Below are 26,697 nucleotides of genomic sequence, written 5' to 3' on the forward strand. Positions count from 1 at the left end.
TCAAATCCACCTCATAGCCAGACTCAGGAATAACCAGGTAGGTAACATTCCCTTTCAAAGGAATATAATGGGGAAACTGAGCCAGGATGATCCCATCTTAGACTGAAGCTAAAATTGTCTTCTCAGCTTTTCCCAGTGCTGACTTCCCACCAGTATCACATTCTCTGAGTAGCTTGTGGCATTGCTCTCAGATGGTGGGTTATTGATGATCAATGGATTATGATCCACCAGACAGCTCAAAATAAAATCCTATGAGCTTTTACCTCAAACAGCAAGTTTCACTAATCACAGCTTAGGAAATAACAGTTAAAACTACAAATTTAAATGAGGGTGCTTACCCAAGTTCAGAGGCTAGCTTTTTTATTACCTTGAGCAGGATGCTTCCAGGCAAAGGTTTCCCCAGGGCACAAGGCCATTGGCAGGGAGGCCTGTACTTGTAGTTGCTGCCCCTCCCCTCTCCTTCCTTTCACACACAGGGGAGGGTAAAATCAAAGGTGAGGGGTAAAGGGTGAAAAGAGTTTCTTCTGCTATGAGAGGGCTTAACAGATACCCTCTTGACTCAAGGGAAGAGAGTGGGAGAAAAGAGTGACCAGGGTTGTAAGGAGGAGTTTCAAAACTCCTTAATGATCAGTCACAAAACCTCCAGAATCTGCCAAGATATTTTTATATAACTTTTCCCTGTAACCTCTATGAAGGAGGATTCAGAGGTGTAGAGGGAAAGGAGTAAGTAAGTCAGCCTCAGGGAACCACAAAGCAACTGCAGTTTTCCCCAGTTCCCTAGTGCTGAGAGAATTGACAGAATTGGGCATACACTTCCAGAAAGGGCGTCCGTCCTTGTCCTCTGTGCTGTGGAAGGTGTACCCAGGTCCATGGCCTGGTACCGACCCAGTGGATTGAGAGCCTGAGAGCATCAGGCTGAGTACAGGACAGCCTCCTAACTGTCTGCCAGAAAAGCACCTCCAAGCCTTGGTGCTTGGAGAGTGGCCCGAACTGCAGAGCAAGAAAGGAGGAGGGGGAGGCTTATATACCTTCCAGTCTTGGCTGGAGAAGAACTTGGGGGTTAGGCAATTTCCCCGTACGGGCCACCAAAATGTTGAGGTTTAGGGGTGCCAGCACTTCAAAATCACAACAAGCAGGTCCTGCCCGAAAAAATTCGACCCACGCCTTCTTTCAACCAAAGACAAGGTTTATTAAAGATCCACCATATTGGCCAGACTCTTAAGGAGTCAGAACATTAGTGAGCTATTGGTTAGATTGTAAGAATCTGAGAATTTAGCTCGAATAAAAGATGTTCTTTATATTAAGGGAATTTTTCATATTTTTTTAATAGTATAATGTGCTTTTCCTGGTATAATATTTTCGTTCATTTTATTGCTATTTAAGTTCTCAAATATTTTTAAGTTATTTATAGTGTCAAAGCTTTCCTTACAAATCAGTCTCCACAGTATTTCTAGGCATTGTACAAGGTCATAGAAGTACTTAAACAGTCATTTTGGGGACTCCCCATTATGTTTTGCTTCTTTTCCATTTCCACTTTTGTGTAACATTTTTAAAATGGTTTAATTTACTTTTCTTCTTTGAACCGATGGCTTTTATATTAAGTTTACAGAGTTTAGTAGGTTAATCTTATTTAAGGTTATTTTCAATTAAAATGGCATACGAAGTTTTAAAATTAGTTCATGAGGTTTGGGATTTTAAAAACATAAATGAGACAAATATTGTTATCTTATGCTTTTAGATTGTTGAACAGATAAATACAAAATTACCATCATCATTCGTAGAAAAACTGTTTATACCAGCATCTAAACTACTACTTCTGCGTTATCATAAAGAAAAAGAGGTGAGTAATAAATACATACAAAGCTAATTTGTGAGGAAAGGGGATCTGTAAACATTTTTATATTTTATCACAGAGGACATAAATACCTGTTAAATAATCTGATTAATGCTTGTTCTCTGAATTTCAGGATTGAAATGAATTCTTTGAATAAATAATTATTGTATGATAATGTGTTATATTATTATAATTATTATTATTAAATATGTTTATAATATTTAGATCAAAATTAAATTTTAAGTTAAATGTATCATATAATAATACAAATATAATTATTATAGAACCATACTGGGATATGTTGAAGGAAACTAGATTTTCATGTGGCAGGCAGATTTTTTTAAATTTAATTTAAAATTTTAAATGTCTATCATTTCATCATCATCATAAAGATTTAAGCCAGTTGCTAAAACTTTTGACCGGGCTCTACACATGCATTTGAGATCTGTAATTTTATAGTTGTAAAATGAAATTTGTGAATAGGACTTGTTTTTGTAAGGAATTACTTTTCAGTTTTCTAACTTCTTGATGTACCCAAATAACAAAGAAAAAAACTATATAAAACTAAACACAGGAAATGCTCCTTTCAAGCATTTTTCTTTAGAAATTTGCTTTTCTTGTAGTGTTTTTAGAAAATTTATTGTGATTTCTTCAAATTAATTACTTAATACCTTATATTTGTGTGATCCTTGACAGCTTTCAAAGCATATGCTGAAAATTTGGAGCTTGAAAATATGTCAGAAATGAGCTGAAATAGAAAAATTACCCTTTTTTTTTTTTTGAGTTGTGTTCTTAAATTTTTAAGGTTGTTGCTGTAGCTCATGCCGTATATCAAGCTGTACTCAGCCTGAAGAATATTCCTGTTTTGGAGACTGCCTACAGGTTGATTTTGGGAGAAATGACTTGTGCACTAAACAATCTCCTGCATAACCTACAACTTCCTGAAGCCTGTTCTGAAATCCAACATGATGCTTTTAAAAACCACGTATTCAATGTAGACAATGCAAAATTTGTAGTTATATTTGACCTCAGTGCATTAACCACAATTGGAAATGCCAAAAACTCACTGATTGGGGTAAGTCTTTAGTATTTTTTTTGGTCCATCCTTCCTATTTATTTCTAAAATATCAACTATGTTTGGCTAGAATCACATCGTTGTGACTCCAAAATTACTATTCAGGGAATGTCTAAACGTTCCTTTCAAAGAGTCAGATTGGCATAAATATACTTTCTAATTGTTGCTGAGTAAGTATATCTTTCTCACTTTTATTAGGAATATTTTTAATGACAGTTAAATGAGTATGCACAAGATAAGGCAATTTAAGAGTTGCCATTATTATGGATGTTATAGAGGTATTTAAAAATCTTTTTTAAAAAAATGTCTGAGGCAGCTAGGTGACTCAGTGGATAGTATACTCTGCTTGGAGTCAAGAAGACCTGAGTTCAAATCCAGCCTCAGACACTTACTAGCTGTGTGACCCTAGGCAAGTCACTTAACCTCTGTATGCCTTAATCCACTGGAGAAGGAAATGGCAAACCACTCCTGTATCCTTGCCAAGAAATTCCAGTGGACAATATTGGCCAGCAATGGTCCATGGGGTCACAAAGAATCAGACACAACTGAACAATAACAAATTTGGGGGGCAGCTAGGTGGGCAGACTCATCTTCCCGAATTCACATCTGGCCTCAGACAATTACTAGTTGTGTGACCCTAGCCAAGTCAATTGACCCTGTCTGCTTCAGTTTCCTCTTCTGTAAAATGAACTGGAGAAGGAAATGGCAAACTACCCCAGGACTCTGCAAAGAAAACCCCAAATGGGGTCATGCAGAATCAGACACGACTGAAGCAACTGAACAACAAAACAATAGAAAATGTCTTTAAAATTTTTCTACTTTTCTCTCTCTCTCTCTCTCTCTCTCTCTTAAACATTATGGCATGTGTTTTAGATATGTCTTCCAAACATGTCAGTTATTCAGGAAGTTAATTTCTTATCTCAGATTTATGCTGAGTGTCTAAATATGTTTTTAAAAATTCTTATTTTTTAAACTTTAAAACAGTGCAAATATTAAGTCTTTTTTTTTTTAACAGTTTCATTTTCTTCCCTAAGTAATCTGGTGTTCTTTCACTGGTAGGAAAAATTGTATCCTTTTAGGAAAACTTAAATTATTAGATGTTGGTAGTTTATGGTAGACTTTTTGCCTATGTTTATAATGAACATTTGCAAAGTGAGATGTCGAAGGACTACATGAAATGTTCTTTCTTGTTGTCTTTGGACCGTTTAATGTATGATGAGAATAATTATAATACAGCTATATGCTTCTAGTAGTATGTAAATTTGTTGGTCACTGGCCAAAAATCTCAAGATTAGAGTACCAGCATTTAAATGGAGGTTTATGAAAATAGCTTCTATACTAACTTAAACTGCAGAAAATCAAAATGCAAAAAAGACTTTGCTTCTACTATCTCAGTAAGAGCCTTCAATTAAAGTCAGTGACTTCAATACGCTTGTGAACTAGTCTGCATGGTATAATGGAAGAAGGACTGGATTTGAAATTTGAAGACCTGTTGTTCTAAACCTAGTTTGCCATTTAATACTTAATAAATTGTAGGCTCCCTTGAGGACATAGACTTATCTTTTGCCTCTTTTTGTATCCTCAGTGCTTAGCAAAGTGCCTGGCACATAGTAGTCACTTAATAAATGTTTATTGATTATTGATTACTTGTGTGACCCTGAGTGTGTTATTTTAGAGGCAGTTGGGTAGTATACTGGATAGAGTGCTATACATGGAGTCAGGAAGACTTGAATTCAAATACAGCCTCAAATACTAAAAATGAGCATAATAACAGTGTTTACCTCCCAGGTTTGTTGTCAGAATCAAATGAGATAACATTTATGAAACATTTTAAATGTTTAAATTTTATTTAAGCACCTAGACACTATATATATATATAGTGCATATATAGTGCATATATATATATATATGCATGCTTATTCCTTTCTCTTTAAGAGTGAATATGGTGCAGGATAAGGAAACAAAGACCACGGGCTTGCTTTTTTAGGTTAACTCAGAAACCTAATGTCTCTGTATTGTGAATACTTTATTGAAAGTTATTCTGAAGTACTAGAAAAGGGGAACACTGAACACTCAAAAAATATGAAATTCATTTATATTAATGATAAAGAACCTGGTTACCACATAGGATTTTTTTCTGAATGAATTGTTTATATGCACTCAGACAATAAATTTGTTGATTTTTGACCCTTATGCCAACACCAGATTAAGAGAAATATAAAGATGAGATTATACAATGTGACATAGATCCCACCTGACTTATTCAAACAAATTATTAATCTTCAAAAATGGGAAATGGAAAAAGAAACAAACATTAAATTGGACTATTGTGATTTCCTATGGAAGTTTTATCGATATAAAATATAAATACAATGAGAAGGCAAAAGGGCCAAACAGTTGCCTCCAATCTGTCACCATTTCTAAACCATACTATCTTCATTGATCACCAAAGTGCCTAATGTTTCGGTCTCTAATCCTTGTATATGAAGAAGTAAAAATGGGACTAAAATGAAGATATCAATTGCAGACCAAGAATACATGGGAAAAAATCTGACCCTTGCAAGTGACACAATTGTGAGTGCATTGAGGTTTTAATTCTCAAAATAATTCAGAGTGGTAAAGATACTTCACAATTGCAAAGAATCCTAGACAGTATTAGTACTGAAAAAAGGCTATCAAGAGAATATTATGTGAACAGAGCACAGGCCCAGGAGTCAGGAAGACCTGAGTTCAAATGTGACCTCAGACACTTGACATTTACTAGCTGTGTGACCCTGGGCAAGTCACTTAACCCCATTGCCTAGCCCCCCCCCCAAAAAGAAAATAATATTATTGACCCAAATATCAATAATATTTGTCTTTATAAAAATCTATGCTAATAATCTATATTCGCATCAAGAGTAGTGAAGATATGAGAAGGCAACAGGCAAGCTTTAATAAATAATGTTTTGAAGAGTAACACGTGATCACAGTCCCAAAGTTTGTGGAAGGTGTAGAGAATACAAGGTTCCACTGTTTTATTGCTTATACAGAAACTTTTGATTCAGTAGAGTGCTCCTCTAACAAAATGTTCACCAGTCTTCAGATAACATCATGGAAGGTGAAAACCAGGGAAATCTGTGTGCAACTGTCATGGAATATATTAGTGCAGTGGCCAAAAAGGGGTAATCCTTATAACTTGATGGTGAGGGCCATCAGATCTTTCTGTTTAAGGATGTGCTAATTGTGAGCACTGTCGTTAAGTCATATGCCTACTCTTTTGTTAGATCCCACAGTCCACATAGTAGATACCTTATTAATGAAAAATGTCATTTGTCCTTTTGGATGGACATCCATTGAATTAGTCCATCAGTACATGTATTTTGAATAGAAACAGTTACTGGACAATGACCTGACCAGGGCCCAGAGTTGAAAAAGAAGAGAGTAGGCTAGATTGCCTTTGAGAAATTAGGCAGCGTGTTTAAAAGTCCCTTGAAACTAAAACCCCATCTCTTTTCTCTTCGTGATGGTATATAAATAAATTATGAAATCGTGATTCACTCACTCTTTCTAAAGAATCAACTTTGTAGGAGACCCCAGAGGCAATGGAATAATGTATGGTAGTCTTTAATAGGTTGTAAACTCTTAAGACCTGTGTGCTAAAATGTAAAAGATAACCATCCAGAAAATGTATCATTATGAAAAGCTCTAGAGGGGAAAAAGATTATTGACTTGAACATATTTGAAAGCAGGGTAGGGAAAGAATAGATAGGAAGAAATCAAATATTTTGGGGGGCAAGGAGAGTACAGTCTTCTAGAGAGAAGGCATGAAGGGATGGGATCAAGTGTAAATATACAGGAGTTATCCTTAGCAAGGGAAGGGATCAAGACTGAGGGAGAAGAGGAATGAGTGGAAGAAAATAGTGTCAGGGGGTTTGTTGTGAAGAGAATCGGAAAAGTAAACTCAATTTGAATGGCCTCAATTTTCTCATAAAGAATCAGGGGAGCTCCTCAGCTTGGTAATAATGGAAGGTGTAAGAGGCCTGAAGAGATAAAGAGAAGTTTTAGAGTAGCTCCTGTGAGGAATGAGATGTAATCACAGAGTGGAATCAACAGACTGCTTTGCTGCAATGAGAGCCCAGTGGAAGTTAGATAGTATGAATTGGTTACTCAGGTTGTGAGACTTCCTTGTTTGTGTTTATCAGCATGTGAGGAGGAGCAGATGGAAAGAGTAATCCAGGGTTGACCTTTTTTAAGAGGTGAATGAAATAGAACAAGGGGTGAGGATTAAAGAGCATAAAACAGTAGATTGAAATGGTTAACTATTGGCTTGAGATTGAAGAGAGAAGGAAGGGAAGCTTCTAAAATTACTTGTTTGGATGAGTTTGGAAGAGATGGAATGTTAGGAAGCTGTGATCAGATAAGGTCACAGTTTCTGAGTAGGGAAGTGGAACACTTTTGGGTAATGATGAGATCTAACGTGTGGCCAAGTGGAATGAGGGATCTTGAGGTTTAAAAAGGCTGAGGAATTGGGAACTTAGGGAGTTTGAGGAAGCATCTTTGTGAATGTTAAAGTCCCCTAGTATGAGGTAAGAGTTTGGGAGAAGACAATGATGAAGCAGTTACTATACTCCTTGAGAAAGGAGGGAGACTGGCTTGAAGTTTGGTGTATTGCGGCCAACATAATTTGTATTTTGGGTAGAAAATTTTGATTGAGTAGATGGACTTAAAAGGAGGAAGGTTGCTAAGTGAAGGAATAATGGGGGAGTCTGGAAGTGAGAGTTTTCCACCTCCTTCTCCAGGACAGTTGCATTATAGGATGTGAGAGAAGGTCCTGCCATTGCTGGAAAGAATAGCCAAGGATGCAGTGTCATTACAGGAGGGGGTTCAGTATCAATGGAGAACTAAGAGGTGGAAGTAATGAGAGGAAGACATCTAGTTTGAAGAAGAGTTTGTGTACTATGAAATGAGAATTTTAAATGACCAACAGTGGAGGGAATGCCCTGGGTAAGAATAGAGCATGAGTAGGATGGAATTGGGGTTAATGGTGAGTTGCTCAGGATACTTTTCTCCTAAATAACTGGTTATTGGTTAGTGTAGGAATTGGGAGAGAAACAAGAGAAATCTCAGGAGTAACGGTGGGTGGCAGAGAGCACTAGTTGGTCAGCCAGTCCTGGATTTACATTCAGCAACCTGTATGTAGCTTCTCTGGTGGCAGAGAGAACAAATTCATTGAAATATCAAAGAAATTCAAGTCGTATTTCTTTGACTTCATTGTAAAGTTTTAATTCTAATCCTAAATAATGTATTATTAAAAGTAGAATTAGATTGAAATCCTTGTGGGTTTTATGTTTCTTACACCTTTCGTTCTGAAGACACACACATCTGCCTTGGTATTGAAAACTTTAGCAGTGCCTTGGTTAGTTATGAGAATTTCTTTTTGAGAAAAGAAGTAGCAGTGATTTGGACTGAGCCTTGAGTGCTTGCCCTTGACTCCTTATTATGTTCATAAACTAGTTATCCTGTTTACTCCTTTCCTACCAACCCCTTACGTCATAAGAATCATAGGATCATAGATCTAGGCCTGGAAGGGATCACCTTAAGTCGTCTAGTCCATACCCTTCATTTTAGAGAAGATGAAACTGAGGCCCAGGTAAGTTAAATGACTATCCAAAGGTCACACAGGTAGTAAGCATCAGAACTAGAATTTGAGCATAGGTCCTTTGACTTCTGAGCTAATGTTACTTCCACCATACTACACTGCCTCTTTTTTCTATTTGACAGCAGGACTGTCTTAGGTTAGACTAGTGATATCAAAGTCACATAGAAATAATGGTCACTAATTATTACATTAAGATCCCTGCAGGCCTTTTATTGACTTTCATTTAAAATGTGATGCTAACTGTGCTTTATTATATTTTTATTTTAATATTTGCCAGTTACTTTTAATCTGGTTCCAGTGGCAATGCAAACTGCATGTTTGTCTTAGAGACTTAGAGGTAGACTTAGAGACTACCTTTATATTTCCTCAAACTCTTAACCATTCAGACTATCTCAATATAGAAATTATGAGGAAATTTGGTGTGTGGAATAGCTTAAAAAAATTAAGGCATCCAAATGAGTAAATTATATGCTGATAGAAAAGGAATAATACAACAAGATACCTTACCACCTGTAGTTAAGGGTATAGTGACATTCATATAACATAAAAGGGTAGATCCCTCTATTCCTTGGGATTTCTGAATTACATATTTAATTGTATAAATGTATTTATTTTTAGCATTATCAATATGTTTTCATTTGTACTTGGATGGTTTCTAAGGATTTGCTCTTAAAAAATAGCAACCCAACGCACTATTTTTTTGTGCTTACTTAGATGTGGGCGTTGTCTCCAACGGTTTTTGCACTACTGAGTAAGAACCTAATGATTGTGCATGGTGACCTAGCTGTCCATTTCCCTGCTATTCAGTATGCAGTTCTTTACACCTTGTATTCACATTGTACCAGGTAAGACTGTTGTTTTGAAAACAGATTTACCAGATTTTTAAAAATTGATGCTGATTTGGTATGGGTATTACTAACTTAATAAATTTTTTTTAAGTAATTCAAACTTTTGTATGTTTTCCAGGCATGATCACTTTATATCTAGTAGTCTTAGCTCTTCATCACCATCATTATTTGATGGAGCAGTAATTAGTACTGTAACAACAGCCACAAAGAAGCATTTCTCAATCATACTAAACCTCTTGGGAATATTACTAAAGAAAGATAACCTTAATCAGGATACCAGGTAACTTGGCAAAATTTAACATCATGACTTTGTTCCTAAATTTATTCTTTGACTATCATCTTAGAATAAGAACAGTTTTAAACATTGTAGTCACTCAAATTTTTCAAATATTGGGCATATTGAGGCTAGCTGACATAGTGGATAGAGTACTAGACCTGGAGCCAGGAAGAACTAAATTCACATCCAGTCTCAGAAACTTAACTAGTTGTGTGACTGTAGGCATTAACCTTTGATTGCCTCAGTTTCCTCAACTGTAAAGGAGGAAGAGGTTGTTAATAATAGCACCTAAATTACAGAGTTGTTATAAGGATTCAAATGAGATAATATTGGTAAAGCTCTTAGCACAGTGGCTAGCACATAATAGGCAGTATATAAATGCTTATTCCCTTCCCTTTGGTTTTTTTTGGGGGGGTGGGAGGTGAGGCAGTTGGGTTAAGTGACTTGTTCAGGGTCACACAGCTAGTAAGTGTTATGTGTCTGAGGCCGGATTTGAACTCAGGTCCTCCTGACTCAGGGGCCAGTGCTCTATCCACTGCGCCACATAGCTGTCCCATCCCCTCCTTCCCTTATTTTGAAGCATTTATTATTATTTATTCCTTTCAAAAGAATTGTGTGAAAAGTCTAATTCAAGAACATATGTACATGGAGACTTTAGTTATCTTTGGTTAGAATCCAACCCTAATTTTTTAAGGCTTTGTGAGAAATTTTTAGCCATTAAGGCAAAATGATTTCTTTTATTAACAAACATCATTTTACAAGTAGTTGAAATATTTGAAAGTCACTTTTTTAGAAGTAAATCTAATGTAGAAATAATTGTGTGGGCATTTATTTTTACATTTGCTATGTATAAATTTGTTTTAGGAAACTGCTAATGACTTGGGCTTTGGAAGTTGCTGTTCTAATGAAAAAGTCTGAAACATATGCACCTTTATTCTCTCTTCCGTCTTTCCATAAGTTTTGCAAAGGACTTCTAGCAAACAGTAAGATTTTTACTTCTACTCAAACTTTACAGAATTGAGCATCTTTCATAACAAATTAGCAAAGATAGCTGAACACATCTGTATTTTTATCTTTTATTCTCTTATCACTTGAAAATTCTTGCACTTAAATATTTTTAAATTATATTTAAATTTTGTTTATTCATGGTATTCAGGTTCCTTAGGTTTTTTCATCAAAATATTTTTGTAAATAATCTCTTGAGAAGCATTTAAGTTGGTTTTGCTAAATATGTTTGTCTTTTAAAAGTCTGTTTTCCATTGAAGCAGTAGTGTTCTGAATTATATTGGATTGGTCTTTGACCCCAAGAATCTAGAAAATGCGATTTAAAACAATCTAGAAATTGTCTTAAAAGTATCCTTTTTTATGTTATTGTAGCCCTTCTTGAAGATGTGAATATCTGTCTTCAAGCGTGTAGTAGCCTACATGCCCTATCATCTTCCTTGCCTGATGACCTTTTACAAAGGTATACATATTAAAAATTACTTATCTTTGCTCCCTTATTCCCGCCCCTCCAAAACAAAGCCCTTCATCTGTGCACAAGTGATAATTTCCTGTTTCCTTTTTAAAAATGTAGGTGTGTTGATGTATGTCGTGTCCAGCTAGTCCATAGTGGAACTCGTATTCGACAAGCCTTTGGAAAGCTGTTGAAATCTATTCCTTTGGATGTTGTCCTGAGGTAAAAAGATTTTGAAATAAATGTAAGAGAGTGGTTTTTGAGGCAACAAAACAAACTCTATTAAAAATTCCCACTATAATTTTATTTCAGAGTCTTAGAATTTTATAGAAAAGGGGAAAATCCTGTGAATATAGTTCTGTTATAAGTTTTGAGCATTTTGCTTAGTCTGCTCAGTGATGAAAAAGACAATTGATCTAGTTAGAAAAATTGAGATTTTAGATTTTATGAACTCCTAAATAGTTCTCCAAATAGAGGTTTCATATAGCATCTGTTAAATGTAAGATTAATTTTAGAACCTATTTAGAATTTTTTATCTTATATCTCAGATCTATTTTTTAAGTTTTATATTTTTCAAGCAGTTTCCATTTACTCTTTGCAACTTAGAAATAAATTATGATTTTAATTGACTGTTATTTAATATAGCACATTTTTTTTCTCCTACAGCAATAGCAACCACACAGAAATACAAGAAATTTCTTTAGCTATAAGAAGTCATATGAGCAAAGCCCCAAGTAATACGTTCCATCCACAAGATTTCTCTGATGTCATTAGCTTTATTTTGTATGGGAATTCTCATAGAACTGGGTAAGAAATTTTATTTACTGACAATCCTGGGAAAAGGACTACAAACTATGCAGAAATATTTTTACCCCAGTCTCAGTTGTGAAGAATAACTACATAGTAGGGGAATTACATTCTTTTCTGCTTGCAGTAATCAGCAGCAACCAGAAGAGCTATTCAGATTTAGCATAAAGAACTAAGAATGCATTTATCTAAAAACAGTGCTAGAAGGGTGTTACTTCCTAGAAAAGTGCTTAACTGTTCTGACTCTAGTGTTTTAGAAGTTCTGTTCTGGTGAGGTAAGAATGGTAGAAGATAGGAGTCATTTACCCTAATAATTTAAGCATCCAGTAAAATGAAAGTTCTTGAGGGTAGGGACTGTTCTAATTATATCCCTAGTTCTTTGCACCGAGGCTGGTGAATAGTAGGTGTTAAATGTGTGTTGAATTAAACATAAAAACTCTATTTTTCAGGAAGGACAATTGGTTAGAGAGATTGTTCTACAGTTGCCAGAGGTTAGATAAGCGTGACCAATCAACTATTCCACGAAACCTTCTAAAGACAGATGCTGTTCTTTGGCAGTGGGCTATTTGGGAAGCAGCCCAGTTCACTGTTCTTTCTAAGTTAAGAACTCCCCTAGGCAGAGCACAAGATACATTCCAGACAATTGAAGGTGATTTTTAAAGTTTATGAATTTTTTAAATATAATTTTATTATACTATTGCTTTTTTTCCCTTGTTACAAAATTATTGATGTAGATAATGAAATAAAGATAAATTTAATACTTTGTTATTAAAGTGTAGATATAGTTGTAATCAATTTACCAGACAACTTAAAAGAAATTGTATCATGTGCTTTAATAGATTAAATGTCAGACTGAAACAATGAGAAGTTATTCTAAGAATATTTGTTTAAATGTTTAATTTTTTAACGAAGAATTCATTATAATGTTGTATGTGTAGTATTCACTACTCACTTGATGTCAGTATTTTTGGATTTCTGTGACATTTGATTTTATAATCAAAATTAAATTTATTCATTTGGAATATTGTCACATGTTTATAGGAATCATTAGAAGTCTTGCAGCCCACACTTTAAACCCTGATCAAGATGTTAGCCAATGGACAACTGCAGATAATGATGAAGGACATAGCAGCAACCAACTTAGACTTGTTCTTCTTCTGCAATATTTAGAAAATCTGGAAAAACTAATGTATAATGCATATGAAGGATGTGCTAATGCGCTGACTTCACCTCCTAAGGTTAGTGTCTGAGATTATTGATATATGGCAGCATGTAGTTAGATTGCTTAACAACCTTTATATGAAATAAAAGATATTTCAGTTGGACCATATGAGTTTTAAATAAACTTTTAATTTTAATAAATTTAAGCCTTTCACCTTTTATTCTGAAGGTCATTAGAACGTTCTTCTATACAAATCGCCAAACTTGCCAAGACTGGCTAACTCGGATTAGACTTTCCATCATGAGAGTTGGACTGTTGGCAGGTCAACCTGCTGTGACTGTAAGACATGGCTTTGATTTGCTTACTGAAATGAAGACCAATAATATATCTCAGGTAAAGACTTTCCATAAGTATTTAGCTCTTATTTTGAATACCAAGGTCTAGCTCTTTGATACATGTGATTTGTTTTACTAGTGAAATATGAAAAACTTTAAAAGTATTGCTTCAGCATTCGTCTCATGAATATTTAATCTTATTTTTTAAGAAAAAGATTTCTCAGAGATGTTTACAAAGTTTTTTTTTAATTAAACAAGGTACTTTAAATGTCCTCTTAATTATGTATTGTTTTTAAGTTTATCAAAAGCTTATTCAAAATCCACATTACTTCTAAGACTTCTAAGAGTTCAATATAAAATAATCTTAACATTCTCGAGAATCCATAATATTTATTTCTTTTGTAAGATAAATTTTTATTGACATCTTTTGTTTTTTACATCACCATAGTTTCTCCCAGTATCCTTTCCCCCTCCCAGAGGGCCATCCCATATGGCAAAAAATATTTTTAAAAAAATGAAAAGGGGGAAGAAGAGAAAAAATTCAGCAAACTCAATCAATTTATAATTGAAAAAAGTCTGAAAATATATACAATGTACCACACCTGTGGACCTCCTACTTCTGCAAAGGAGTGGAGTGGGGGTGTCTACTTAAATCTCCTCCTTGGGGCCATGCTTGTTCTTTTTAATTTCACAACAGTTATGTTTATTTTATAGAGTTCTTAGATCCTAAATAGCTTCGCATGGTATATGTATTAAACTTTTCTATCCCATATCTCATCAGCCTTTTTAATAATTTCTAAAAATTGCCTTAAAATTAAATTTAACCAACTTTTAAAAATATAGAATCTTCCTAATAGTTATGCATATTTTATATAACTTTGAAATCTTAACAAAATTTCTTAATGTATTATGTATCTTCATGAATATTGAATTATTTTGAAATAGATATTCCATTTTAAGTAAACATTAAAATATTATAGTAGTATAAACTTTAATTCTTATGAATATTGTTTCTAGGGAAATGAATTGGAAATAACAATTATGATGGTGGTAGAAGCACTGTGTGAACTCCATTGCCCTGAAGCTATACAAGGACTAGCTGTGTGGTCAACTTCAATTGTTGGAAAGAATCTTGTCTGGATCAATTCGGTGGCACAACAGGCAGAAGGAAGGTAAGAGACAGAGAGAGGGAGAGAGAGAAATGAATGATTTGGTTAACTTGCATTTAAACTTTATGATCTAGCAAAAAGCAACCTATTTTCAGTCTGGCAAACTGAAATAGTGCCACATTATACTTTTACACAAATAGTATATGTGGCTTCTAGGGTATGATTTTTGGGCTGTTCTCCATGAATATGAGAAAAACAGAGGAAAGAAAACTATTTGTGGTGAACTGGATGAATTTTTCCGTACTAGTTGCCAAAGTTAGCAGGGTCTTAAGTTTTGACATCAGGGTTCTTCTCTAGCAAAATGTTCTCCAGCTCTCATTTCCTTCTCTGAGTATATAGCGTTGCTTAGACCTTATGGATCACTATTGTTTTATAGTACTGCTCTGCATGTCTGACAGAGTAACTGGAGCTTGGGTGCCTCCTAATGCCATAGAAGACAGATTGTCTCCAGTCTCCTCTCTTTTTAATCCATCCTCCATAGTCACTGAAGTGATTTTCCTAAGCTTTGTTACAGATATGTCTCCTCCAGAAATCTGTTACCTATGGGATCAAATAGAAAATGCCCTGCATGACTTTTGAAGCCATTTATAGCTTGACACCATTCTACTTTTACTGGTGCCCTCTGCTATCCTTCACTTCCTCTATGGTAAATCTGTTGATCAGGAAGTGCCTTCTGTGTGTTAGGAAGTAGGGATACACATCCCATGATGAAAGAATCCCAACTCAGCACAGATGCTTTGATGGGGAGACAAGTCCATATCTAAGAATACACAAGGTAAATACAAGGCAATGTGGAATGAGAGCACTAGCAGTTGAAAAAATCAGGAGAGGCTTTGGAGAGAAATCTAGGGCTATGGTGAGGAGGAAGTTATTGCTGCTTTGGGGAACTGCCAGCACAAAAGTGTAGAGGCTGGAGGGTATGATGCATGTGATAAACAGGAGAAGGCTGATTGGATTGGATCCCACAGTGTGCCCGAGGAAGAATGGCCAGTCAGCCTGGAAAAATAGGTTGTAAAAGCTGTTTTATCCTGGTGGCAAGAGGTAGCTGCCTGAGTTTATTGAGTAGGAGAATAGTGATATGGTCAGATTAAAGCTTAAGGAAAATCACCTTGATTCAGCCAAACTGGCCTTGCTATCCTTTACTCAAAACAATTCATGTGCTGTCTCTCCTTTCTGTGCCTTTTGCCAGACTGTCTCTCTTGCCTGGAATGCTCTTCCTCTTAGGATACCTAGTTTATTCCAAAGCTCAGCTCAAGTGCTGCATTCTACATGATATCTTTCTTGGCCCTGCAATCTCTAGTGTGACGACTTTGTATAGATTTTGGAAGAGTCAGTGCAGTAGAGTGCCTAACAAGCTGATCTTGGAGTGAGAAAGACCATGGGCAAGTCACTTAACTTCTTAGTGTCCCAGACACCTTTGTAAGATGAAAGTTTTAAAAAGGTGGTGATCTTCATTGGGAGCCCCCTAAGCTAATGAAATCATTGGTCTAGTAAAAACACAGACACACACAAATGTGTACATGCTGTTTCTTCCTAATTGAATGTAAGCTGCTTTTGAGAAGGGGAGCAGGATATCTACAAAGCATAACACAGTACTTGGGAATTAGTCAGAGTTTACTAAATTCTTGTTCAGTCACATCCTACTCTTTGTGACCCCATTTGGGGTTTTCTTGTCAGAGAAGCTTGAGTGGTTTGCCATTTCATTCTCCATCTTATTTTACACATGTGGAAACTGAGGCAGATAGGGTGAAGTGACTTTCCCAGGGTCACACAGCTAGGAAGTGTCTGAGGCTGAATTTCAACTCAGAAAGATGAGTCTTCCTGATTTTCAGTCCAGTACTCTGTCCACTGCACAACATAGCTGCCCACAAATGCCTGTTTATAGCTAGAACTAAAAAAAAAAAATCCTACTTAGATTCCTCATAGATTTAAAACTGGAAAGGATTTTTAAAAGCCATCAAGTCCAGTCCCCTCATTTTACAGATGTACAGATGAGGAAACCGTCCAAGAGAGGGTATGGGATTTTCCCAGGGGTCACCCAGCTATCTCACCAGTGCCTAAGGCAGAATTTGTGCTCTAGTATTCCTAGTCCACCCGCCTGTCGTCCACCCCTAGTTCAGCATACTGTCCACTGTGCCCACCAGCTGTGCAAAGATTCTGGGATTCTAGAAGGCTCTGCCAATGGATCGAGCCTTATGAGAAGGGTTCAGGTGTGAACACACCTTCTGTTAACATGACTGTCCCAGATTTAAGGAGATTTCTTACATAGCTTGTCCGGGCGATTCTTTGGTTATAAAGAGCTCAAAAGACATCTCTAAAACAGTAGTCATAGAAATTATCCTCTTTCCTATAGTTAAGAAGTAAGACATTTGTAACAGTATAGTAATACCTTGCACTTCAGTTATACTCCAGAACTGATCCAGAATATTTCACCCATTACCTCCTGCTGTGAAGTGGACATGTTTTCAGACTTTATTGATAAAACCTTTTTGCAGAAAAGGATTGGGCTTTTCCTTAGGTTAGTTGTACATTTTATATATAAAAGTATCATGAGAGTGTCTTAAGTTTTCAAATGGTCTTTTCACTTACCATATGTGAAGGTGAAACTATTGACCTACCATCTATGAATACAGCATGAGTTTTGCCTAGTAGTAGGAATTGATTTATGCCTATTTTTGTTCCCCTTGTGAATAATGATATACATCAGCAATGTCAGACTCACAGATGAAAAACAAAGCAGCCCAAACCAGATTAAAATGTAAGTGGGAAATACTTAACTGTTTAAGAAATAGGTAAAAAAATGTGTTCATGTGTGATTTTTCTAAGTCAATGGTCCTCCCACCAAGATCTCCTTCTATTTGATTTTGACACCACTGATGTACATTTTCAACATGTTTGTGTCGTACTAGAAAGCGCATACGCAGAGCAAAATTAACTTCACTCACATAGAGAGTAAACATCAGACCTTGATTTACAAACATCATTGTACAAAAAGCTTAGCTTGAATAAATTGGCCATGGGCCTCAGTTTCCTCATCTGTACAGTGAAGGGGCTGAACTAAATGGCCTCTGAAGTCCATTCTAGTTCTCGGGTAGTATTTTATGACCATAAATTTGTTTAATTCCAAAAGCATTAAGTGCCTCATGGGCAAGCTACTGGGAAGATAATATAAATAGTTTATAGATACTCTTCATTGGAATACTGATACTGCATAAAACTGTTTAAATTTGTATTTAAGGTTTGAAAAGGCAACCATTGAATACCAGGAGCATTTGTGTGCTATGACAGGTGTAGATTGCAGCATAACTGGATTTGATAAATCTGTCTTGAAGTTGGCCAACTCAAATAGTAATAATGCCAGTCCAAAGCATTCTCTGAATGGTGAGTTACATCAATTTATTGTATTTATAAGATTAAATTTGGCATTGAACATTTATTTTATTCTATGGCTGTTGAACAGATAGATAAATTTGAATTTCAAATTATTTTATTAATGTTGTGAAATATTTACTCTGAAATATTTAGATTTATCCTGAGCTTAACTTTTTTTTAAAAATTTTGTAATTTATAGGTGAAGCTAGAAAAACTGTCCTGGCTAAACCAAGTGATTCTTCCCCTGAGGTTATAAATTACTTGGGTAATAAAGCCTGTGAGTGCTATATCTCAATTGCTGATTGGGCTGCTGTGCAGGAATGGCAGAATGCTGTTCATGACTTGAAAAAAAGCACAAGTAGTACTTCCCTCAACTTAAAAGCTGACTTCAACTATATAAAGTAAGATTTTTTTTTTCTAAAATTAATCGTGAAGTTTAGCACAGTACTTAAAGTATGTGATAATGACCTGATTTTATGTTTTAAAATAACGCGTCTTTGTAAGTAATGCTGTTTTCAACAATCTTAACAAATTCCTTTGAACAAAGTATTCAAAAATACGATTGTTTTTATTTCTGGTTTTAATTGAATACTTTTTGTTGAAGGAGGGAGGGAAGGCAGTTGCTGATTTTCTTTTTTCCTTTTCCAGAATATTGATAGCATTTACTTCATGGTTATACTTTTTATGTTGACTTTGTAAACTCCCAAAGAGGGTTGCAGCTTTTTAAAGAAAGCGACTATCAGGCGTAAAGAAGTATGTTAGGTGAGACAGACATATAGATGGGGAGACAGAAGCAAAGAGGAGAGCGGAGAGCAAGGCAACAAAACAGTAACCATATTAATCTATACTAATTATCAGTAGTATTCAGTTTGGAAATTATAGCCATAAAAGCAGTATTAGGACATTAAAATAAAGAGATAAATATAGAGTATAAATTTCATTTTTATTAGTAAATTTACAGACTGTTTTGTGACTAATAAACAGCTTTTTGCTCACTTTTGAAAACTTTGCAATATTTGTTTATGAGACTGTAGGTGCCGTTTCCTTACTAAAGAAGTAAGTCCATGGCAATCTGGGATTTAAAAACAGTTCCTTTTCTGGGAATTGTTATTTGTCCATAAGTCACTCAGTTTGATGTACCAAAGGAATGTGCATGAAGGATGATGGGCTATTGTAATTATCTACAAATATAATCTACTTTTTAAATCCTTTCTTTTGATTGTAATACGGTGTAGTCATATTCATCAACATGTCTCCTCCAGCAAATTGTGGATAAGGTTTGAAAATAGCTAATAATTTAATTACAGGTCACTAAGCAGCTTTGAGTCTGGAGAATTTATTGAATGTACAGAACAGTTAGAATTGTTACCAGGAGAAAACATTAACCTGCTTACTGGAGGATCAAAAGAAAAAATAGGTATGTAGGTAAAATTATTTTTATAGACTTCATATCTGTAAATGTATTATTTGAGTGATCATATGTTAACAAATCCAGAAATTAGGACATAACTGGGTGTGTCCAAATATTTGATTCAGTACCAGTTTTTTAACAAATTTAAATAATTACTGTATGTAAATTTGATTTAGTCAAATGTAGAGACACTTTTAAAAATAGATGTCATCATATAAATTTACATAAAATAGTACTGTTTACTTTTGTAAAATGTCTGACTTTTTAAAAATATATTTTTATTGACATTTATATCACCTACATTTCCCGGTATATCTCTTTCCCATCCCCTTATAAGAAAGAATAAATAAGTGGCTGGATAAAAATAGTTCTGTAAAACTAACCAACATTTCAAAAAAGTCTGACATCATCTGTAGTGCTCCACACCCATAACCTCCCCATCTTCCAAAGAAGGGAAAGAGATATAATTTCTCATATCTCTTCTTTTAAGGCCAGGTTTGGTCATGTTAATTTCACAGCATTCAGTTTCAGTTGTTGTTCTTTTCATTGTGTGTGTTGCTGTATATTGTTTCCCTAGTTCTGCTTACTTCACTTGGTATTAGCTTATATAAGTCTTCCTATGCTTCTCTGTATCCATAATCATCATTTCTTATAGTTCAGTAATACTTCATTACATTCATGTACCACAACTTGTTTAGCTTTTCCCCAATTGATAGGAATCTCCTTTGTTTCCAGTTCTTTGCTACTACAAAAAGCGCGACTATAAATATTTTGGTATGTATGGGGCTTTTCTCTTTAACATTTACCTCCTTTAAAAAAAATTAAAAAACGAAACAAAACAAAACATTTACCTCCTTAAGGTATATACCTAACAGTGGAATTTTTGAGTATAGACAGTTTAGTCACTTCCTTCACATGATTCCAAATTTCTTTCTATAATGTTTGTACCAATTCACAATTCACCAGCAATGCATCAGTCTTTTTACAGCTCCTCCAGCATGATTATTCCCGTGTTATCTTTGCCATTTCCCTAAATGTGAGGTGAAATCTCAGAGTTTTTGTATTTAATGCAGATTTATGTTTCTCTTGTTATGAGTCATTTGAAACATTCTTTCATATTTTTATAGTTATATTTCTTTTTTTGATATGATTAAAAAAACTATCTAAAACCAAAAGTTAATATTATATATAAAAGGCAGTATTAGAAGTTTTCCTAATAAATGAAAAGGTAAAGCAAAAATTCCTCCTTTTCCATATTACATCATGATGATGATGATGATCATAGCAGCTAGAGAGCAAACATAGATTAAATCTCTTGCCCAGGATTACACTGCTAGTAAATGTGTGAAACAGGTTTTGAATTAAGTTCTTCTGGACTCTGAGCCTGGCACTCTTTCTTCTACACCCCTGGCTGCTCCTAGTTGACATAGTTATAGAAATGCTAGCAGTAGCAGTAGGAAAGAGTCTAATGGATTTACTTCAAAAATCCTGTGGAATCTACATAGATTCTAATTGAAACTAGCTAGGTGGCTCAGTGGATGAAACATTGAGTCTGGATCCAGGAATACTTTTTCCCAAATCTTGGATAAAATAAAAACTCAATGCCTTTTGCAGCTTGGTAACACAAAAATCAGGTAGGTTGGAGCAGTGGCCAGAGTGCTGGACCTGGAATAAGGAAGAACTGAGTTCAAATGTGGCCTCACATATTAATAATTGTGTGACCCTGAACAAGCCACTTAAGCTCTATCTGCCTCAGTTACCTCAACTATAAAATGAAGATAATAAATAATAGTATGTACCTCTTGGGGTTGTTATGAGGCTCAAATGAGATAATATTTGTAAGGCACTTAGCACAGTACCTGGCACATTGTAGGTACTTAATAAAATGCTTATGGCTTTCCTTCCTTGAAATAATAGCTATTAGCAGGTTACAAAATAAATAGCATTTCTTTATAGTAATAACAAAACCTAAAAGGAAATAATAGAAAGACACATCCCATTCATAGTACATGCTATATCTGGGACTCAGTCTACCAAAGCACACAAAGGACAACTTAATTAATTGAAGAGGTATCCAGAGCTTGTATCTGGGATGTAACAATAGAATAAAAATGGTAATGCTGCATAAATTAATTTTCAGATATAGTGCTATCCTAGTCACAATTCAGAGCTAGATAGATTAAAAAAAAATCTAGATTATCAAGGGAAACAGTTTTTAAAGAAAAAGATAAAGGGGAATTAGGATTTCTAGAATTCCTACTACATACTACTGTTAGGGTTCTTATTTTGTTTGATACAGTATAACTTAAAACAGTTATGTTATAATGTGTTTCACCTTCCTAAACACAGTAGGGAAGACCAAGACATCCCTATTTAAATAGTATTTGGGCACAAAGTCTAGATATGCCTCAGATAAAAGACTTTTTCACTTGTACATGTCTTTGACTTACAAAAAAAATTCAGTTGGTATTTTTAGGAAATATTCACAATATTGTAGTACAACTGATTTCTTAGATTTCAAGAATACATTTCAGTTGTTGGACTGAGAATTTTTATTTTCTAATAACAGTGAAGCAGCATTAATGATGTTTTTCTTAGATATAAAAGAAAAATGCACTTGTTAGTGATAAGATTGCTGTGGTGTTGGTATTTTTTGAACTTGTCTAAATCCAATGACATTTTATTAGAATATAAAAATGTGAAATACTGTTTTTTATGAGATGCATTTCATTTTTATAGATATGAAAAAACTACTTCCTAACATGTTAAGTCCAGATCCAAGGGAACTTCAGAAATCCATTGAAGTTCAGTTGTTGAGAAGTTCAGTTTGTCTGGCAACTGCTGTGAATCATATAGAACAGGAACAGAAGTGGCAATCTATAACTGAGTAAGTTTAAGAAACAATTTAGATTTGAGTTTATCATTTAGTTGGTAGTACTTGGTCGCTTCTAAAATGGGTTAAGAATATTCTAATTGTATAATTACATTGGCCTTGCTTTTGTCTGGGTATAATTCATGTAATCATAGGAATGCTAATGATCAGATGAATTGTGGTTTCAAAGGAGCAATAGGTTAAAATAATTTAAAAGCTCAAATTATGGTATGTCAGTGTCATTTCATAATTGAAAAATAAATTGTTCCCATCTTAATAAGATATTAGTGTCATACTTTTAAATAATTTAACTTTGAGTCACAGATTGAAAAGTTACAGTTAATTAATAATAAACTTTTTTTTTTCCAGAAATGTTGTAAAATATTTGAAGCAAACATCACGTATAGCTATTGGACCCCTGAGGCTCTCTACTCTTACTATTTCACAGTCTTTGCCAGTTTTAAGCACTCTGCAACTGTATTGTTCATCTGCTTTGGAGAATACTGTATCAAACAGGCTTTCAACAGAGGTATATTTCTGTGTGTATCAATCTGTGAAACTTTTATGAAGTAATATTCATGATTAGACTAGTTTTCTAATCAAGGTCTTATGAAGAAAATATAGCTATGCGCACCTTTTTATATCATCATTAGTGCCTGAATTTTTCACTTGATATCTTATGCTCGTTAACTCAGTATTTTTTGTATCTAGTTTCATTTTGGTTGAGAAATTATTGCTGTCAGTTATCTCTGTTGAGTTTGAGCTGGCTGTGCTCATGAATGGAGAGTGAGTTGAAGGAAATCAGCTTTTTTTAAAATTGCCTTTTTAAAAAGATTTTATATACAGTTGTTTTGTGTCTTTTATGATAGGTAAATGCTTATATTCTCTTAACTTTGACCAGAATTAATGAGTATGACAATGGGCTTTTAATTTAAAACAGTGATTTAAAAAAAAAAAAAAAAAAAGCATGTGCACATTGAAAACATTCAGGCTTGAGTTAACTGTATGAGAAGAGACTTAATGTAATAGTGAATGCACCAAAAGATAGGCTGAACCTCCTTGTATAATGAGAATTTACGTACTGACCTTATTAATAGATCCTTAGCATTCATTTGAGATCACTACCTGGGATATTTTTGTTTAGTCAGTTGTGTCATTTTCTGACCACTTGAGTTCGTTACCCCCAAATAATCAACTTCTAACAATTTTTTATGAAACTGTAGTTTATGTAATTTTTTTTTTTTTGCAGGACTGTTTAATCCCACTTTTTAGTGAAGCTTTGCGTTCATGTAAGCAGCATGATGTAAGACCATGGATGCATGCACTAAGATATACTGTGTATCAGAGTCAGTTACTTGAAAAAATTAAAGGTATGCATACTACTTTCAAAATAAATATTTAAATGAATACAAAATTAGTATTCATAGACTTTGTTAACTTCTTTGGAACAGCATAGTTTTTCACAGAACTGTTTATGAATAATACCTGTCTGTAGTGAAGAAAAATGCTTTTAAAGTTATTTTTGCCTTTAAGTAGTTATGAAAATCCCATTTCCAGAATTAAATGCCAGTGCTTCTTTATTGATATTGCAATATGAATGCAAATAAATAGACCCCAGAGGAAAAGGCAAAAAGAAACTAGAAAATTTTATCTATTCATTTACTGTCCCCTCCCAATCTTCTGTCTCATAGCCTATCTATGAATCAGATATTCAGCAGTTATCATATTGATCTGACTGCAAGTTGATTCCTAAAATGAAATTTCTTTCAAAGAAAAATAAATACATGACTATACATTAGAAAAGAATTGTGTCTAGTAATCATATATTGATTGTGCAAAACTTACTTTCATATTTCTTGAAATACCAATAAGTTTTATTGTTTTTTTTTTTTTCTTTCACACAACATATAAAGGAAGGAGTACTGGGTGCTGAGTCAAAAGACTTTAATCCCTCTAATACTTATTAGCTCTTTGCATGGGCAAGTTGTTATTTGGTTTTTTAGCTAAGAACTATTAAGCCACCTGTTAAAAAAGGGTGATACTTTTACACATATAACCAAATTATACTGAAATTCCATGCATTTCTAGGGTATGGTTTTAAAACATGACTACTCTATAAAAGTCAGGTTTTGTCTAAGTCATGCAGGAGAAGAGTAGTGAAGGAGTAGGAGAGGGAGTAGCGAAAATGTGGTCTGTGTTTGGGCCAATGTGATACCTTTCCATGTGAAAGTTTTCATTGGCAGAGCCTCAGGTGTTATAATAATGTAAGTGGATGCAATTTGATCCTGTTCCTGGCTGGATGTCATAATGTTTAAATTAACAAATGTTTATTTATTTTCCTCTTTCCAGAACAAACTGTTCCAATTAGAAGTCACCTTATGGAACTGGGTCTAACAGCAGCAAAATTTGCCAGAAAACGGGGAAATGTAGCACTGGCCACAAGATTGCTAGCACAATGTAGTGAAGTCCAATTGGGAAAAACTACTACTGCCCAAGATTTAGTCCAGTATTTTAAAAAATTGTCAACGCAAGGCCAGATCGATGAAAAATGGGGACCTGAGCTTGATATAGAAAAAACCAAACTGTTATATACAGCAGGTTAGTATAATGTTCATATTAATAGACTTAATGTTAAACTAAAAAAAAAAAATTGAGTTAAATGGTTAGCCAGATCTAGAGTTTGTAAGAGGCAGCATCATGTAGTGGATTGAGACCTGGACCAAGAAGTGGGGTCAAGCCCAACCTCTTCTACATACTGGCTTTTGTGACTGGCCAAGTTCTTTAACCTCTTCGTGCTCTAGGTCAGAACAGAAAACTCATGAGTAAAATATATTATTTATTTTACAATAAATATTTAACATAATAAATCAAAATAAAATACAACATGGACAATGTTAATTTGTGGTTTTCTAAGTCAATATGCTGCCCACAGGCATCCGTTTCTATCTGATTTTAGCACCACTGCTCCAGTCAGCCTTCTGAGACTGTAGGTTGTGTTCTTCCTAGAGTTCCCTGTATCAATAAAATAATAAGGTTAGCCCCTATCTCTGTGGAAATTGTATTCTGATGTTCCATTTAATGTAGTGGTAATTTATCTTATCTTAATTACATTCTTTAGTATTTCTAGTCTTCTTTACTGTATGGAATAGACATATTCCTCTGACCCATTATTTTTCACTGAGCATACATATTGTACTGTTTCTTTGTAACAAGGAAGTTATAAATTGTCTATTAAGAATATAGGTCATTGGAAACATGAAATGGGTATCCTATGTAAACACTAGAAATCAACCTTATATATTATTAGTAATTATACTGAAGTCTTATGCCCTCTTCAAAGATCCACCTCAAAGTTTTGACTTCTTAGCACTGTGCAATTCCTTTTTTTTCTTATTTACTTCATTTTACTAACATTGTATATTTATAGTTCTTAAATTTAACACATAATTTTGAGGAATGTAGATATGAAGTATTCTGAAGGTAGAAAACTTGCTTAAGATTGCTTCTAGCCATAATTAAAACTTTTGCCTGAAAAGAAACAATTTAGGGTTTTGTCTGTGTTTTTTAAAGATAAAATGTTTTCATTGGGATGTTTCATTTTAAGAAATCTTAAGAATTTAAAGGGTTAAGGCACGATTTTCCCTAATGGCACTTATTTTCTAAGAGAATCCTGCTTCATTGACTGTGTTAGGGAGCATGTTTTGTGGTTTGGTGGCAGTCTACCTTAGAATGTGGTGTTTTAGACCAAAAGTAGAATGACTTGTAGTATTTGAAAAACAAGGTGAAAAACTTGTTATTTTTCCCCTCTCTTCTTTTTGGCATCTGGTGATCATTACCATCCTGATATCTAGTGTTTTCACCCCAAAATAAATGTGGGTGTTTACTTTTAAAGGATTCTTTTAAATTGTAGTTTGTTGTCTTACTCAGGTCAGTCAACGCATGCGATGGAAATGTTGAGTTCTTGTGCCATAGCCTTTTGCAAGTCTGCCAAAGCAGAATATGCAGTAGCTAAATCAATTCTGACCCTGGCTAAATGGATCCAAGCAGAATGGAAAGAAATTTCAGGGCAGTTGAAACAGGTATACAGAGCCCAACAGCAACAGAATTTCACAGGTCTTTCTACTTTGTCTAAAAACATACATACTTTGATTTCACTGCCATCTGGCAATGCAATAGAAGAGGAATATCCCCGGATTGAGAGTGAATCTACAGGTATAATTCCTTTTTAATTTTTAAAGTTTTTATTTAAAAATAAGTTTAAATTTTAAAATGTTAACCACTGAACTGTTATGATTTCAGATTTTAAAGATTATTGTGACTAGTAACACTAGTAAATAAGTATTTTAATATTGTATGTAGTGATTTATATTATTTTGTGTTGCTAACAAATAGGCACTTTGTATTAAAATGCTTCTATGTAGAATTCATTCTGCTTTTG

General features: G+C 34.5%; 1 protein-coding gene across 3 annotated transcripts in view; it reads left to right on the forward strand.

The window, feature by feature from the left end:
• LOC114052506 (serine/threonine-protein kinase SMG1) overlaps nucleotides 1-26,697 on the forward strand; it is a 120,517-nt gene that overhangs the window by 51,096 nt on the left and 42,724 nt on the right. For all 3 annotated transcript variants that reach the window (XM_027875166.1, XM_027875165.1, XM_027875167.1), the window contains 20 exons: nucleotides 1,739-1,840; nucleotides 2,640-2,909; nucleotides 9,265-9,395; nucleotides 9,517-9,678; nucleotides 10,540-10,658; nucleotides 11,053-11,140; nucleotides 11,252-11,353; nucleotides 11,798-11,938; nucleotides 12,388-12,587; nucleotides 12,980-13,176; nucleotides 13,329-13,493; nucleotides 14,453-14,607; nucleotides 17,843-17,985; nucleotides 18,176-18,377; nucleotides 19,284-19,393; nucleotides 22,127-22,274; nucleotides 22,629-22,788; nucleotides 23,509-23,629; nucleotides 24,609-24,857; nucleotides 26,187-26,471. In XM_027875166.1, coding sequence (XP_027730967.1) covers nucleotides 1,739-1,840; nucleotides 2,640-2,909; nucleotides 9,265-9,395; nucleotides 9,517-9,678; nucleotides 10,540-10,658; nucleotides 11,053-11,140; nucleotides 11,252-11,353; nucleotides 11,798-11,938; nucleotides 12,388-12,587; nucleotides 12,980-13,176; nucleotides 13,329-13,493; nucleotides 14,453-14,607; nucleotides 17,843-17,985; nucleotides 18,176-18,377; nucleotides 19,284-19,393; nucleotides 22,127-22,274; nucleotides 22,629-22,788; nucleotides 23,509-23,629; nucleotides 24,609-24,857; nucleotides 26,187-26,471 — 3,250 coding nt within the window. The remainder of the gene's footprint in view (nucleotides 1-1,738; nucleotides 1,841-2,639; nucleotides 2,910-9,264; nucleotides 9,396-9,516; nucleotides 9,679-10,539; nucleotides 10,659-11,052; nucleotides 11,141-11,251; nucleotides 11,354-11,797; nucleotides 11,939-12,387; nucleotides 12,588-12,979; nucleotides 13,177-13,328; nucleotides 13,494-14,452; nucleotides 14,608-17,842; nucleotides 17,986-18,175; nucleotides 18,378-19,283; nucleotides 19,394-22,126; nucleotides 22,275-22,628; nucleotides 22,789-23,508; nucleotides 23,630-24,608; nucleotides 24,858-26,186; nucleotides 26,472-26,697) is intronic.

Source organism: Vombatus ursinus, unplaced genomic scaffold (genome assembly GCF_900497805.2).
Source record: "Vombatus ursinus unplaced genomic scaffold, bare-nosed wombat genome assembly UNPS02014807.1, whole genome shotgun sequence".
Classification (NCBI taxonomy): domain Eukaryota; kingdom Metazoa; phylum Chordata; class Mammalia; order Diprotodontia; family Vombatidae; genus Vombatus; species Vombatus ursinus.